The sequence below is a fragment of the Xylocopa sonorina genome, chromosome 8 (assembly GCF_050948175.1).
Source record: "Xylocopa sonorina isolate GNS202 chromosome 8, iyXylSono1_principal, whole genome shotgun sequence".
In the NCBI taxonomy this organism is placed as follows: domain Eukaryota; kingdom Metazoa; phylum Arthropoda; class Insecta; order Hymenoptera; family Apidae; genus Xylocopa; species Xylocopa sonorina.
Genome location: NC_135200.1, coordinates 5,907,199 through 5,922,344, shown reverse-complemented (window position 1 = coordinate 5,922,344; position 15,146 = coordinate 5,907,199). Strand labels below are relative to the sequence as shown.

General features: G+C 36.4%; 1 protein-coding gene across 3 annotated transcripts in view; it reads right to left on the bottom strand.

The window, feature by feature from the left end:
• Positions 1-828: 828 nt before the first annotated feature.
• Positions 829-15,146, bottom strand: part of Frl (formin-like protein) — a 28,280-nt gene continuing 13,962 nt past the window's right edge. For 2 of the 3 annotated variants that reach the window (XM_076899757.1, XM_076899759.1), the window contains exons 2-17: positions 13,854-13,937; positions 10,594-10,680; positions 10,168-10,274; positions 9,964-10,103; positions 9,686-9,864; positions 9,443-9,519; positions 9,049-9,364; positions 8,824-8,940; positions 8,490-8,730; positions 7,699-7,970; positions 7,124-7,391; positions 6,907-7,034; positions 6,383-6,827; positions 5,988-6,262; positions 5,446-5,559; positions 829-2,537 (exon numbers count right to left, since the gene is read on the bottom strand). In XM_076899757.1, the coding sequence (XP_076755872.1) occupies positions 2,325-2,537; positions 5,446-5,559; positions 5,988-6,262; positions 6,383-6,827; positions 6,907-7,034; positions 7,124-7,391; positions 7,699-7,970; positions 8,490-8,730; positions 8,824-8,940; positions 9,049-9,364; positions 9,443-9,519; positions 9,686-9,864; positions 9,964-10,103; positions 10,168-10,274; positions 10,594-10,680; positions 13,854-13,937 (3,063 nt within the window). In that variant the 3' untranslated portion in view covers positions 829-2,324. The remainder of the gene's footprint in view (positions 2,538-5,445; positions 5,560-5,987; positions 6,263-6,382; positions 6,828-6,906; positions 7,035-7,123; positions 7,392-7,698; positions 7,971-8,489; positions 8,731-8,823; positions 8,941-9,048; positions 9,365-9,442; positions 9,520-9,685; positions 9,865-9,963; positions 10,104-10,167; positions 10,275-10,593; positions 10,681-13,853; positions 13,938-15,146) is intronic. The other variant, XM_076899758.1, reaches the window with a different exon arrangement.

Here is a 15,146-nt window from a genome sequence, read left to right as displayed (position 1 = left end):
GAGAGGCATGTAGAAAATTTACACGTACAAATCGTACCAAAACTGTGACTAAATATATAGCGTATCAAAATTGGCTTTAAAGATGAATCGCATGATTAGTCCGTTTTATTTTTTATATTAAATGGTAATGGACAGTGCAGCTCGACGACTATAATGCACGGTTTCGTTATGCGATTTATGTGCGACCAAGAGCTCAATAGATTCAAGAATCGTGTTCCTATTGCTTCAACTTTTATTTATTTTTTTTTTTAATTTGATGTAATTGGAAACTATTGGTTTGCCCAGAAAACTTGCGTTCATTATTTATAGGTAATTTCTGAATACATAAAAATAAGTTAAAATCGTTTCACAAATGAGTTCAATATAATTTGTTAATTTTTTAAACTTTATACTACTTCAAATATAGACAAAAACCTATCTGATATCTGTTGGAAATACTTGAACTTATTGATTTAATTGGCACGTATTTTCTGGACAATCTAATGCATTTATGGATTTAGAGCATTACTTGGATAATGAAGTAGCTTTAAAAATTCTCTTGTAATAATTTCGCATTTCTTTAGTATTCAAATTAATAAATGCATAATATTTAATAATCTGTAATATCTAATAAATAAACTTGACTGTATTTAGGTATTTTTGTTAATTTTCAATTAAACGTCGAATGCGATCGTTGGTGTTACAATTTGGATTATATTTCTTGCTGTTACCGGTGTTCCTTATTTTGTCGCATATCCCGAACAAATGTCGTATGTTACATTGGTATTTCTACTCTATCCTATTTCTTTTTTTCTCCTGTATGAAATGTAGATATTGCATCGTATTATATTGTATGCGTTATAGTAGAAACGACTGTGCTACTCTAACTGTATGTATTTGTCTGTAATATTGAGCGCATTGAGATTCTGACGGAATGTAACAGATATTATGTTACTTTTACATATTTACGCGTAACAAAATAGTAAACATTCTTTAAGAAAGTTTGCGTTGAATACAAAATTGTCATTGCGCGCGCATTTGTTAGCTAATTATACCTTTTACGATTAATGAATTGACTTTCAAATTTCCGGAGAAAAATAGGTTGCGATATATCCATTCCGCAACTTTTTCTATTAATAAATGTACGTATGCTTGTAGCTATAGCAAAATAGATGCGTTGTCGTTTGGAAATTGTATTAACGTATGTTGGATTCTCGTATCCATGGAATGTTACGACTTAATTAGAAACTATAGCTTGCCAAAAGTCTTAGAAATATTCAAGGATGTAATTGCATTCTCTTTTTCTTTCTTTCTTTCTTCCTTTTTTTCTTTTTTTTTGCAAATAAGTGTGCTTTGTGTATTCATCGTCATCGTGACCACTATCGAGTCTATTACTTTTTTGTCCTCTTGTTTTCTTAAAAACTCTCTTTTCTCTCTCTCCCTCTCTCTCTTTCTCTTTCTTTCTCCACCTCTCAAATAAATGCTTAACAGATATCAATTAAACTGGAATCATTATAAATATCTCAAACGCATATAACAATCAACAATAATTAAATGGAAACAATTTCTGCGTTTAATTATTTAAAGATAGTAATAATAAAAAAAAAAACAATGCAAAAATAATCACGTAACTTTTTCTAAGTGTGCACTCCTAGATTTAATATTTACTATGATACTTTGTGAACTCATTTCATGACTAATGCTTTCTAGATTTGTACAATAGCAAAAGATACGTATTTTGGCAACGAACAGAAGAACGTAGGCGCGTTGTAACTGTTCGTTTGAAAAAAAAGTGTCAGTGAAACGATACACATTTTAAATATAATTTTGGTTTGGCTCTCGATGAATTAGCACCGTAGAAGTGACTTATGTACGTAATAGTTCAGTATCAAACGCAAATATTTGCTTCAAATCATTGTATCTACAACACACTACCACATACTACGTTTATCATTTATAAATTTTGGTACAACAACGTTGTAGTGTACAACTTTCACGCTCGGTAGTTTACAAGCAGTTTATCACATGGAATTTTTATAATTGCGTCAACTTTCGAATATCAATTGTATCAAATAGTTTTCTTCCTCAAAGGGGAACGATCAAAAATAGCCATTTTTTCTTTACCATTCTCCTTTCACGATGTGCTCTATTTTTTAACAGAAAATTACAAGTATTTCTGTTAAAAAATAGCCATGGAGAAGAATACCCTTTTGCGAAACAGTTTTGCGTGAAAACATGTTAACGAATTAACGTTTCGGAGAAATGCAGTAGAAAATTTACCCTTTAAAGAAAGAGATTGCTTTACCTATAATGAAAAAAACATACTGACAAAGTGGAATACAAACTTAGAGTTCTAGTTCTTCGGCAGTGCGAGAGAGTCTGTGATTATCGATACGTCTGCGTTGACTACGTCTAACAGCGTCAGCTCGTCGGTACGGTTCTGACCTAAGCCCAAGAAGTATGTCCTCGAGAGCGCCATTGTAAACCTCATCCTGTTGCAATAACTTCTTCTCCTGAACCAGCCTTGTTTTATTTTTCAACTCATTTATCACAGCGTCCTGTGTAAAATTATTCATTTGTTAATAATCGGTTCATCAAAATATTTTCGCTAATGAAGGATTAGCTTGTTCAAGCTTCTGAGAGCACACGCTGGGTCATTTTGATCAGGAAATTTTGTTCCACTTCAAATAATATTCCTGAACAAAGACCAATTTGTGGTATAGCTTATGCTTTCTATATTTGTTTTTACTTTCGACAGTGTGATAATACTAGAAGATTACTAATACTACTGATTTGACTCAGTGTGCGCTGTATATAATTTTATTACAGTGTACCCTGAGATTAATTAAATAGCAAGGATGAATTATTCAAATATATATATTAATTATATCATTTATCCTCATCTTGTTAGGTATTTCTCTTCCTTTCCAATTATGTGCAATTAAATATTGTACATCTGGTAGATATTACAAGAATACATTTGTCATTTAAAATTCATCCTTGTCGCGCACAATGTACATTACATTAACGTGTAGTGATGCCGATTTTGAATTGATTTTTAGAAAGATCAATTTAATTGCGCCAATAAATTTCTTGTCTATAACTGAATTGAAAGAGTGCATAGAGTTAAGAAAAATAACTATCACTGCTATAAGAGCTCTACGTATATCGCTGAAATAAACTTATAATTAATACTCATCCTACAATTACAGTTCTATTTCTAAGTAGATATTCGAATTCCTCCAAATTAATAGAAATTGTAGGTAAATCTAATTCAATACCCTGTTCAACCACTATAATGTTAATTTGTACGCGTCTAATCTATGAGATTCCTGGCAGTAGCATAGGAAAGTGATAATAGAGGACTTCTCTCAGGCAACATCAATGCAAGCTAGAACACATGCTAATGCATTTTTGAAACTTTCTCTTTTGTTAATGACGTGAATCGAGTGAATATAGGTCCATACCACTGGGTTCAGAAAACAGTTTCCCAGAAACCTAATGAAGAATAAATAAAGATGAAAATCTTAGCTACGTTATTACATGTGTACTTACATCTTAATAATAAAAATAATTAAGTATATCCTTAGAAGAAGAAGAAGAAGAAGACAAATACTAGTAGTTAGTTAGATATTTAACAACAGCTGATGGAAAATTTAATCTAATATAATCTAGTATAAAGTCTTCTACTATTTTAAAATAAGAAGGAAATCAAACATTAGAGAATTGCATTTGAAAAGAAAATATTTGATAGATATTAAATAAGATAAAGAGGGGAACTGTTTTCGAACGTGGTTCAGATTATTCGAAAACGTACGTCTCGTACAATAATAAAAGCTGAACCTACATGTGTGTTGTCTAAGCGTAGTGTATGTGCGAATGCGATCATTAAAATTATGTCATTAGGAGGAAGTGAGTAAGGACAGACTTACATGTTTGTGAATTGTTTCTATATTGTTACGTTCTGAGCTCCAGTTCATTAAGATGTCGATGTAACAGACTCTTGTTCGTGTTACAGCAAAATTTCGGTGACTTTAAATCCAAATAAATATGTAACAAATAAGAAAAATAGACGTTCGTGAGATACCTTGATAGACATCACGTCTGTTCGTCAAAAACGGAAAGTAAACAAAAAAAGACAAAAAGAAAATGCTAAAAGAGCACTCTCGAAATAATCAAAATTATTAGAATCATGTGATAATCCCTGAAAAATATCATGCTATCTCACATCATGCAGCGAAACGAAATGTCTTGAAAGAACTCATTTTTGCACGAGCACTGCACTTCACAATTTTGCATTGTAATGTCTGAAAGAACAATGACCCCTTTATTTACTGATACTCACAATCACTAAAGCTAAGTAATAATGCTTTCTAATTTTTTGTATTTTCTCTTCGACACCGACGATTTTATAGAAAAATTCATAACAACAAGATGAATCGCCGTAAAACTGTGTTATTCAATGATGAGATGATTTATGCCCAAATTGGAATAGCAAAAGAATTTAGAATGTTTTAAATGTGATTATATGTAAGCTTTTTAACGTAAACGGTCAGCCATGCGTGAGTGTTAACAATAATAATAATGAAGGATAAGTAAGCGTGTTTGAGAAGCACAATCACATCACAAAAATCATACAAAACCTCGAGTTTACGTCAAATATACAAACTTTTAGCTAAGTTAATAATAATAATAATAATAATAATAATAATAATAATAATAATAATAATAATAATAATAATAATAATAATAATAACAAATATAGATCTTGCAGCATTGATGTTGAGAGAGAGAGAGAGAGAGAGAGAGAGAGAGAGAGAGAGAGAGAGAGAGAGAAAATGCACTTGATTAAAATTATAAATAATAAAAAAAGATATTATACCTAATTGAAAGAACATAAATAACTTAATATTGCGTTTCCCATATTTTAACAAATTATACAGAAGAAATATCTTTACACACCGATGCTAAAAGAAAATCAGTTAATAATAATAAAGCAGCAAAATAATTATCTTGTTGCCAGAGAAAGCAACAAAAGTAAGAGGAACAGTATCTACGGTAATTAGTACCAACGCCTTCAAAATTGTTTACAATTAATTCGCAACCCATCGCGAACGAATTAGTTTAATCCAACGCGTCTTAATACACATGATACCTAATCATACAAAATGGAACGTAACAGTTCCCATTTACACAAACCTACGGATTAAAATGTAATTAAGTGAGTTAGAATTCTAACAAGCTTAACGAAGAAAATATAGAGCATTCGTATTTAAGTACATATAACTACGCTACAGTACTTTTAATTTTCCACAGTATTCGTTAATGAGAAAATGAACTTTACGTACAAGCTATTGAATGCATAACGTGCAACGTACGATCACTAGAATGAAACTAAATAACAGAACCTTCAATTTATCAAAAATGAATAATAATGTAATTAAAGCGAAGAGTGAAACGGCGTACCTGTTGTTTCTTTTGATTTAATTTATTTCGTTTAATGACATCTTCTGAGGCGTTCAATGCTTCCGCAGCAGCGGCTTCTAATCTACGACGCTGTTCATTTTCTTGATCCGCAGCCTGTAAAAGTACTTTGCTTTTTAGTATTTAGTTAAACGTTCCTCTTTTACCTTTCACGACTCTTTCAATGGAGAATAAACAATGGTTTGTTAGTTGTACATGTACAAATGGCAAGTCGAATTTCTATCGTTACTGACATACACGCGCATAGTCACGTAGCGGGGTCATCCGATGGTAAGTGGCTGTATTTAGTGTCATCGTTTCTTATTAAATAGCTGCGTCGCGCGTTTGTGTCAGTGAGGCTACAATCGACATTTCCGTTTATTGACACAGATTGTTGCATTAATTACGGTCAATTTTGTGACATTAATACAAACGTAGATCTGCCGGCCGTCCAGTGTTAAGTGACATCATTACAAGTCGCAAGGTTGATCGAAATCAATGCAGCAACGAATGTCTATATATACGACGTAAACGTAGAACGATACCTTAAATGCTCTTGCGAATCTGACCAGAAGGGAAAAGAATGTATTAGCATCAGCCTGTCTGGGACTTTCACCGAAAAATTCAATGCATTCTCTGAATGCTTCACCGGCGGTGCGTGCGTCCGATTTTAAACGGCGCAACTTCTCCTCGGAATTATTTAAGAAATCTCGCAGTACGGTGTTGTGTTTCTCTTTGCCACGAAGTTCGAATTCTTTCCTTACGAGGTCCATACCTTTCTCTAACTCGTGAACGTCGGTAGTTATATTTTCCAACGAGACTAGAAGAGGCGAACGAAACGATTAATTTCTTTCTTTCTGCTGTGTTCCGTTAATGTGTAATTTAAAGTAAAAAAAAAAAAAAAAAAAAAAAAAAAATTTAAGTATGAACGTATACTAACCGGTCGCGGCTTTATCGATGTACATAAGTTCCGATTCGAAATTAATCAATTCCGGAAACTTGACTCGTATCGTCGCTACGATGTAGTGTAAAAGGCACATTCTCTTATCCGTTGACTTCGTATCGAGCAATGTGTCTAAGCTCTGAAGCTTGAACCCGTAGGCCGGCCCTCGTTTACTACTGTTTAAGTAATTCCCGAAGGCGAGGATTATTTCTAATACTGCTCTTAGCTTCTTCGAACTTTTAACCGAACTCGATGCAGATATCACAGCGTGTATTTGCGGAGTAATGAGATGTAAATTGTCGAAAAAGTTTCCGATATAGTTCATAATGGACAGCTTCGTCGATATCCTCTCCACTTTACCGAGTTGCATCAAAAATTTGTCCTCCTCCGTTAAAAGATTTACGTTCTTCTTTTCTATGATGTATTCTCTGTACGCTTTAATCTGAAAAATTAATTCGTATATCGTTAGTGGCATAATTGTAACATGGACTTGTATAAAGGTAATTGGGAAACGATCATACTTCTTGATCCGTAGGCACCATACGCTGCAGCAACTCCACATTTTCCAGCGAGAGTATTTTCAAATCAAGAGCATTTACTGCCATAATTACTTTCTCTACCGGCATCTCCATCTTTCTTCGCGATATAGCTATAGACACGAGTAACGAGAACAAATGTGAGCATTATATTTTAAGAGTAGTGTCGAGCAATTGAAATAGAATATTTTATTCTTCATACCGATATTTCGTAACCTCGTGTGTTCCAAGAGTGATACATTTTCTGCCTTCTTGAATCTTTTACTTGGAAAGCTTTGCAGGCCGTCGATTTCGTTGTTGCCGTTAGCAACGTGACTTCCCATTCCGATCTTAAACCGTTCTTCGAAATCGGAAAAGTCTATATAATTGTGCAATCGGTCATCGTCCAGTTCGTTAAAAATAGTGCCTCGTACTTGATTAGGTTTCAGGGCAATCCAGTTAAGCGTGGGAAGTTTGTACTTCGTTTGGACCTGCGATCCAGGAATAATAATTAAAGAAAAAGATTTCCTAGTGTTTATAAGTTACTGCTTTAGTGAATGAAACGCTCGTCCATCTATGGAAACCTATGCGTCACCCAGACTCAAAGTGTTAACCATCAAACATCCTCTATGTACAGAAAAACTGCCATACTAGGATGAAACATCCGAATGCTAATAAATGTTAACGACAGAACGAAATGAGCGTAGGAGAGGACTTTAAAAAGTCTTATTCGATAAGATTTAAGAAAGTGGTGCGACGGTTGAGTATTAAAATATTTCTAAAGTAAAGGAAACACACCTTTCGTTTAATAGTCATTGCTCCATCTGGAGCTTGCATCATACCAGCAGGTGGCGGAGGTATAGGCGCAGGTGGTGGTAGTTTTTGATCTCCGGGAGAAAGAGGAGCCATAGGGGGTGGCGGTGGGCATGGTGGCGGTGGCGGCGGAGGTGGTGCAGGGGCGGACGGTCGATGTTCTTCCATCGTCGGAGACGGAGTCGAAGTATGCGTAGAGGACGTATCATTATCCAAATTATTGACAGGATTCGTTGCGCATCCATTCCGGAGACTGGCTGTTGAAACAAGTAAACGTGTTTCGTATTATATTTTGATTCGATGATTCTCCTTGTAATTTTAATAAGTTGGATTTACTAAATCAGTAATTAACTTAGTTTGCAGCTGTCGTTTATAAAGCAGTTACCGTGTAAGCTAAGAGTAGATAGATATAGAATGTTTATAAAGCCGGCAGTAACGATGTGCGCTTAACGACCGGCTTCTCAGAAATATCTCTGTCCTTAAGCGGCACATGGCTACATCGAGAAACACATGTACACGTCATACGTAAAATAAACCAGCAGATGCGTTTATTTCTCGAAATTACCCACCGCTAAAAAGATTAAAGATTATAAAGACGTCGAGGATGCCACCGTACAATTATTATTCCAACTTTTTTTTACACATGCGTATACTGTTTAATAGATTTGTATGGAAGTATATTCGGTAGTAAAAATTCTAACGAAAACAAGAGATAACTCTTTCCTTTCAGCTCCTTTGTACCACACGTAAGAAATGTAAAAAAATGTTTAACGTACTCGAAGAACCCTTCGTGAGAGTGCCGGTAAGAGTTTCCAATTCGATGATTTTGTTTTCTAAAACGCTTTGTCTTCGGGCAGAGTCTTGCTTTTGCCTCTTTAATGCTGTGAGTTCCTCTTCGGCCAATCGACGAGCTTCCACAGCGTCGGCGTATTCCACTTTCAGTGCACCTAATTCAGTCTCTAGCTCCGCCAATTTAGCGAGTGATTCTCTTTCCAATTCTGCCATCCTGTCATGCGCCTGTTTTTTTACATATAAAATGTTGATTAAATTATATCGTATCGAACTGAATATAGCTCAAATTCAGAAATTTCATTTACGCGGCCTACTTACGTGACCAAGTTCGTCTTCTAATTCGGCTACTTTTTCTAACGCAGCAGTCTTAGTTTCGCTGTCCTCCATTAAGGCAGCTACATCGAATACGTTATCTAGATACGCAGAGATTTGAACCTGGAACAGTACGTTGATTTATGTTCAGACGAGAATTTATTTTTTATTAAAAAACCGACTTAATAAAAAAGTGTCAAGCTTCTTCTAAAGGAAAGAATTTCTATTAACCTGCAAATCCTCGCTCTCAGTGTGCCTGAGTTTCTCGAGATATTCGTCCAAACCGAGCTTAGTGAACTCATATTGCAGGTGGACCCTGAAATTCATATCCTCTACCGAATGAACGACGATATTCACGAATTGCATACAGGCAACCATGAACTCTATATGAAAGCTATCGTATTGGGTGAAATATGCCATAAGCGTCGTGAATCTTCGTCTCTCCGAGCAGACTTCCTTGAAGTTATCGAATGCGGACAGAATAATCTCGTGGCCACCCTTTACCAGACAGATCGCAGCGAGAAGCTCCAGCACCAGAGCTTTCGTTCTGAACGCAGAATTCAAACAAATATTACGATATTACATTCGCAGGGGAAATAGAAAAAAGACATAAGAATATTTTTACCTTAAGCTCTTGTGCATCAAGCTGAGCGCGATACAGTTGATCGCTTCACGATGCTGAATTACCATGTTGAAGCCGTACTGGAAAATATTTATACAAACACTGTCAAATTTAGTAAAACGCGCAAACACGTGCAACTAATATGCTTCTTTATCAAGAAGAGGAACCGCAGATGGGAATAAAGGAACGTTTTATAATTTTTCGAACTCAGTCCTTGTAACAATTCTGACATACGCAGTTTTTTACCTTATTATTCATGATGGCACGCATGCACAATATGCAAACGTGAATGTCATCCTTCGCTTCGCCCATATTCAGACGCGCCACGTGTCGGGATCTCCTTTTAACGCCGGGGCTATCCTTGAGCTCGTGCAGAGGCGGCCTTAGACAGCCGTTATTTAGGGGCGAGGTATCGCCAGAAGTAACTGGAAAATAATTACGTATCTCATTCGTTTTAATTCATATAATTTTCTTTATTTTTAGGAAAATCTCTTTAGAATGTGGATACCTGCGTTGACTCTTACCGATTTGTAATTTCTCCTCAGAACTTGCGTGGGACTCCATGAGACGTTGCTCGTGCCTCATCATGAGTAACCTGAAGCTGAGGTAGTCTATGAGGGCGTCCAAGCCTTGGTTCTCCTCGTCTAGGAACTCCCTTACCCATCTGAACCGATCGAATCAGATTAGAAGAAACAGTCTCACGTCGAATTAAGTACGAAATTGCTTACTCTATATGATTTGTGCGTAGGGAGATCTCCAAGTCCCGTAATACTTGGGTCGACGTCGATTCTCCAACCATTTTCCTTTTCTGGAAAAACGTGAGAAAACGATACGTCTGTATAATCATTAGTATCCGTTCAAGGTTTCTTAGACGCGGAAAACGAACGAAAAATAAACGAGATTTTTGTAGCTCAAGAACTAAACATTATATAAATTTCACCCTACCACGTAGGTAATGATAGTATCGATGTAACTCAAAAGTTACCAAGTTCTATTTAATTTCAATTTAAAAAATGTACACAATGTATGTTCTGTGACGCTACTGTATTCGAATTCGCGTTGCAACATAAAGTGGACGAAAATACGAATACGTAAACGATGTAAGAATAGATAAAGAAATAGATAAAACGAAGGAGAAATGAAATGCAACATACTCGATGGCTTCGCGAAGCTTTCGGATCCAAGTAGGTTCGTAACTTTGCTAAATAATGGGACGGCGGATCTTTAGCTTGTACTCTCTCCTGAAAATATCAATATCGAGCATATTATTCAAGTGACGTAGATGAAACTTAAAAAGATGAATTCCATTAACAGGAACGTTGCGGTAAAGATCAAGCGGGGCTTGGCTGAAGGATTTCAGGGAAAAAGCCCGAACCCTTTGAAGGGAGGGTAGCCTTCCCAGGATTTAGCGAATTAGGGTGCGTGCAATTCTACACTCGTCGAGAGCGTAAATGGGCGAGGCTTCTCTCCGACACTAATTTCGCTAATTCCACGCATCTGCGTTCGTTCTTCGAATACACTTTCATCTCGCGTTTACACTTCCATGCCGCTCTCTGAAAGGACCTTTTAAAGTATTTTAAATTCAACTGTAAAACATGACGGCACAAAATTAGATAGAGTTCCGTTCGTTTCGTTAGAGAAATATTGTAGATGTGATCAGAGATTTGTTAAGTCATTATAATCTGTCTAAAATATCTAAAATATCAGTTTATGGAGATTATATAGCGGGTTAAACTTGCAGGCTGCGCAAAGCGTCTGCATCGAGGCAAGAACGGACGCGCATGCATGTCCATCCACGCCGATGAGTGAGGGATGCTGTACGTACACTTTTTTGCAGCCCGCTTTCTTGTATCGTATAATAGCACGGCTTGCATTACATCCGTGTCGTGTTACCCACATGCCCTACAACAGGCCCCGTTAAAAAATTGAGACGGGCCATCGATGACCCCGAACAGGGAGGCAAACCCTGTCGCGCGAAGAATATCTTGTTTCACCAACAGATTCTATGCAACGGCATCGCGAACACCTTCTGACCACGCCGGTTTATTTACTCGCTTTAAGCGATTTTTTACTAAATTCATTTCCCGTTTCTTTGCGTAAAATTTATTTCAATGCGATCTATTCAAGTTTACTCTTTCCACTTTAGTCAGTTCTATTCGTCTTAGCGGCATCTTGACAGCACAATCGATATATCGGTAATTATCAGTGAATTATCGATAGTTTATCGGTAATCGTTAACGACAGTTCTTTTGAAGGGTTCTTGCAGAGCTTTTATAGACGCGAGTAGGCTCTTATCGGAAGGCATTATCGGTTCCCTCATTTTCTCAACAGATTCTTCACGAGCGATATTTCAATACAGAAAAAACGCAAACTTGACACTCGTAACATGTGTCTCGCAACTAGAAAATCCAAGAAACCGTGACGAATCGAGGAGGCTCTTTTAAGTCGTACACTTCGAAAAGTGTTGTATAAGCTTCTTAAGGGATTAAGTTCTCGAGTTTTTTTTTTTTTTTAACTTGTCAGTTTACAAGTGGTAACAAAATCAAACGTGAGAGAGACACTTGAAACGATATTGCGCTCCTTGAATACCTCTCTTAAACATCTAAACTAACTAATTTCGTTTCATCTTAGAATAAAAGAAGTAATGACAGAGCAAAAGTTTCCAATTTTTTATCTACTCTCGTATATACTCTATCGCTTTCGCTGCTACAACCAACGAAACGTTATTCTTCAACGGTAGATAACAATTCAAATTGAGCGTAAGTTGAATTAATTGATAAGCTAAACTAAGAAAACATATGGACTCGCGTATTTATTTTCGCGTCAGGTTCACGGGTGGTAGAGACGGTCGACGAGAAAGCACTCCGTGTCAGCTCTGAAGGCATTCGACTCGTGTGCATTTTGTTCCCTTCGATCCAGACGGGTCGTCAAATCCATTTGATGCTTTCTACGGTGCTCCTACGGAGCTCGCGATGAGAAAAGGGAGTAATTTCCACTCGAGACGGGTCCCACCCTAACTGCTTCGCTCTCCTCGGTTTAACGAGCCAAGTAGTTCACCTAACCTCAAAAAACCTGCCCTCCCACGAACGCTTTACCAGCAGCCCTTTGTAGCTTCTTTTCTTACGATTTCGGGACACCAAACCAAACCGATATATGTACCTACGGCCTTAACACGTGTCCTTAACATGTTCACGAGAAATATTTATTTTCACTAAATGTTCGCAGATTAAATCGATTCGAATCCGTTAAACAAGATTAATGGTTTTACGCGTTCCAGGTTTACGGAACGCTTAATGCGCCTCTCATAATCCACGCTGTTGGTGGATCAAGAAGAGGTGTCTCGTTTGACGACACTTCTGTTCGTCCTCGATTGAACTCGAGATTAAACCCACTTAAAGCACATCCCCGCAGCCGTGTACAACACCGAACGGACGGGCTGTACGTGTACATCTCTGCCGGACGATACTGCATTCGCTCATTAAACGTCTGCAGTCTATATATAGAATAAAACACGCCTCACTTTTTCCTCGTATTTCGCACAATCTTTTAGCGTCGATACGCTTTCGGTAATACGTGCAACGATAAATTCATTACTGATTATATCGCGTCGCCGTACCAACGAAAAAGAGAACCATTTCAAAACTGCTGTTCAAACAACATTTTCATTCTTTTCACGAAGAAAAACTTACATTCGTCAAGTTTACCATTGTTATTATCGCTAAATATAGCGTAGTAAATCATTCGAAATTAAATATTCAAGTAAAATCTGAATCAAGCGTTAAAAGATATACCGATCGTAAATTAATTTGTGCCAACTAACGATTTCTATAGCGAATGCGATAAATGGTATAATTAATCGAGCGAAATAAATAAGTCGAAGAAAGATCGTGGGACGAGTTCTGAAGTGAAGGTTCATGGACCCGCATTCACACTGACCAGTTCTAAATTAAACGAGTCCGTTAAGCTAGAGGCCGATTACGTCATTCTTATAATTTCTAACGATCGTGGTATGATATTTAATTCGTGAGAATACGTCAAAAATAATCCTATTCGAGACGTAATTTCAATTTTTCGAATTCTACCATTATAATCCTTCGAGAAATTTTATTGCTATTTATAAGGAAAATTAAATTTTCCTTCGACACGTATTAGTTTATTCTAATTATTACAAATTACGTTCGTATGAATGTTACGTCTTAAGACGCCATTTAAAATTTCCATTAAAGGTAGATTAGAAGCGTGTAGTTTCATTCGTTAATAAAAGATTCACTCGAGCGGCATTTTTATGCTGGAAATAAATCGAGGCAATTATAGAAGGAAATCTCATCGTAAAAGTCACATTTAAAGTCGTGTAAAATTCAGGAGAGGATTGTTACGGGTCGCTATAAATCGCTGGTGGATGTGATACACTTACTTGATCGCATATGATGTCCCATTTTTTCTCGTTATTGTACTGCTTCAAAAGCTTTGCCTTGTCCGGAGGCAAATCCATTGAGGCCTGAAACAAAAAAATTCATAGTTTTTCATTATTTTCTCTTTTCATATTGGTAAACGCTTCCGTAGTTACAGAAGTAATTGCAAGAACAAAAGTAAATATAATACATTCGTAGTCGACGTTAACGGAAATTATCTGTGCTCTATGTATATTTATTACGAAAATGTCTTGAATAGATAATATAATGGCATAAGCGTGTATTGGCAATGAGGTAAATGCAAGTTTTTACAATATCGATATATCTTTTACACTGCGCATTAGTCCAACTTATATAAGTTACTTCGAAGGACTACATTTTACAGATAACAATTTTCCAAGCAAGCAACTTATGGCTTGCAACAATTAAGATATTCCCAGCAGATGATTCATTCGTGCAATATATTTCTGTGAACAAGCAAGCGCTACGATTCCTAGTAAACGACAAAAAGCTTAATAACTTTGAATTTTTACTCATTGTTTCTTTTTTTGTGACTTCGACAAACAATTTTTCTTTTTTTTTGCTATTCATTCGATGAAAATAAAAGTATGATTAAGACATTAATACATGCACGTTGCCTTACATATCCTTGAAATTATATCAGGTTTTACGAATAGCGATAAGTATTACTGCGAAGAGGAATAAATTTACGTCGAAAAAAAAAAAAATGAAGTAAAGTATCGTCAAGAAAGTTGACGGCTGAGTAATACACAGTCATGGTGCGTACGTCGTCGTGGTGACTAGCGTCGAGGATAGTCGAGGAATAATTATCAAACAGCGGATGCGGAAGCAACGAGTGTATGATATCACCGCTGGCAGTACATAGAAGCGCAATGTACGTACACTGTACTCGCCGAGCGTTGCATCGTTCTATGTATTGCATGATGACACATTCTGAACTAGAAATTACATAAATTGTAAGTTAAAACCAGCAGGTTCTAATGTAATCCCTTTAAGCGTGGCTGGCACCGCACAATAAGTTACTATGAATACACTTTCGTTAATACGTGCTATCTCTTTTAATTTCTTGTTAATGCCACAAGCGCATTAGCCCCGTTTATCTTTTTATTCGAGAAAACATTTCCAATTCTTTATTTCGCGTTCGAAGAAGTATGCAGAAAGCTGAAGCATTACCAAACAGAGTCGAAGATTAATGTTATTCGGAACGTAATGCACGCGACGGTTAAAACTGTTAAATACGGATGCGAGGCACGAGTAACGGCATCGATCTTAAA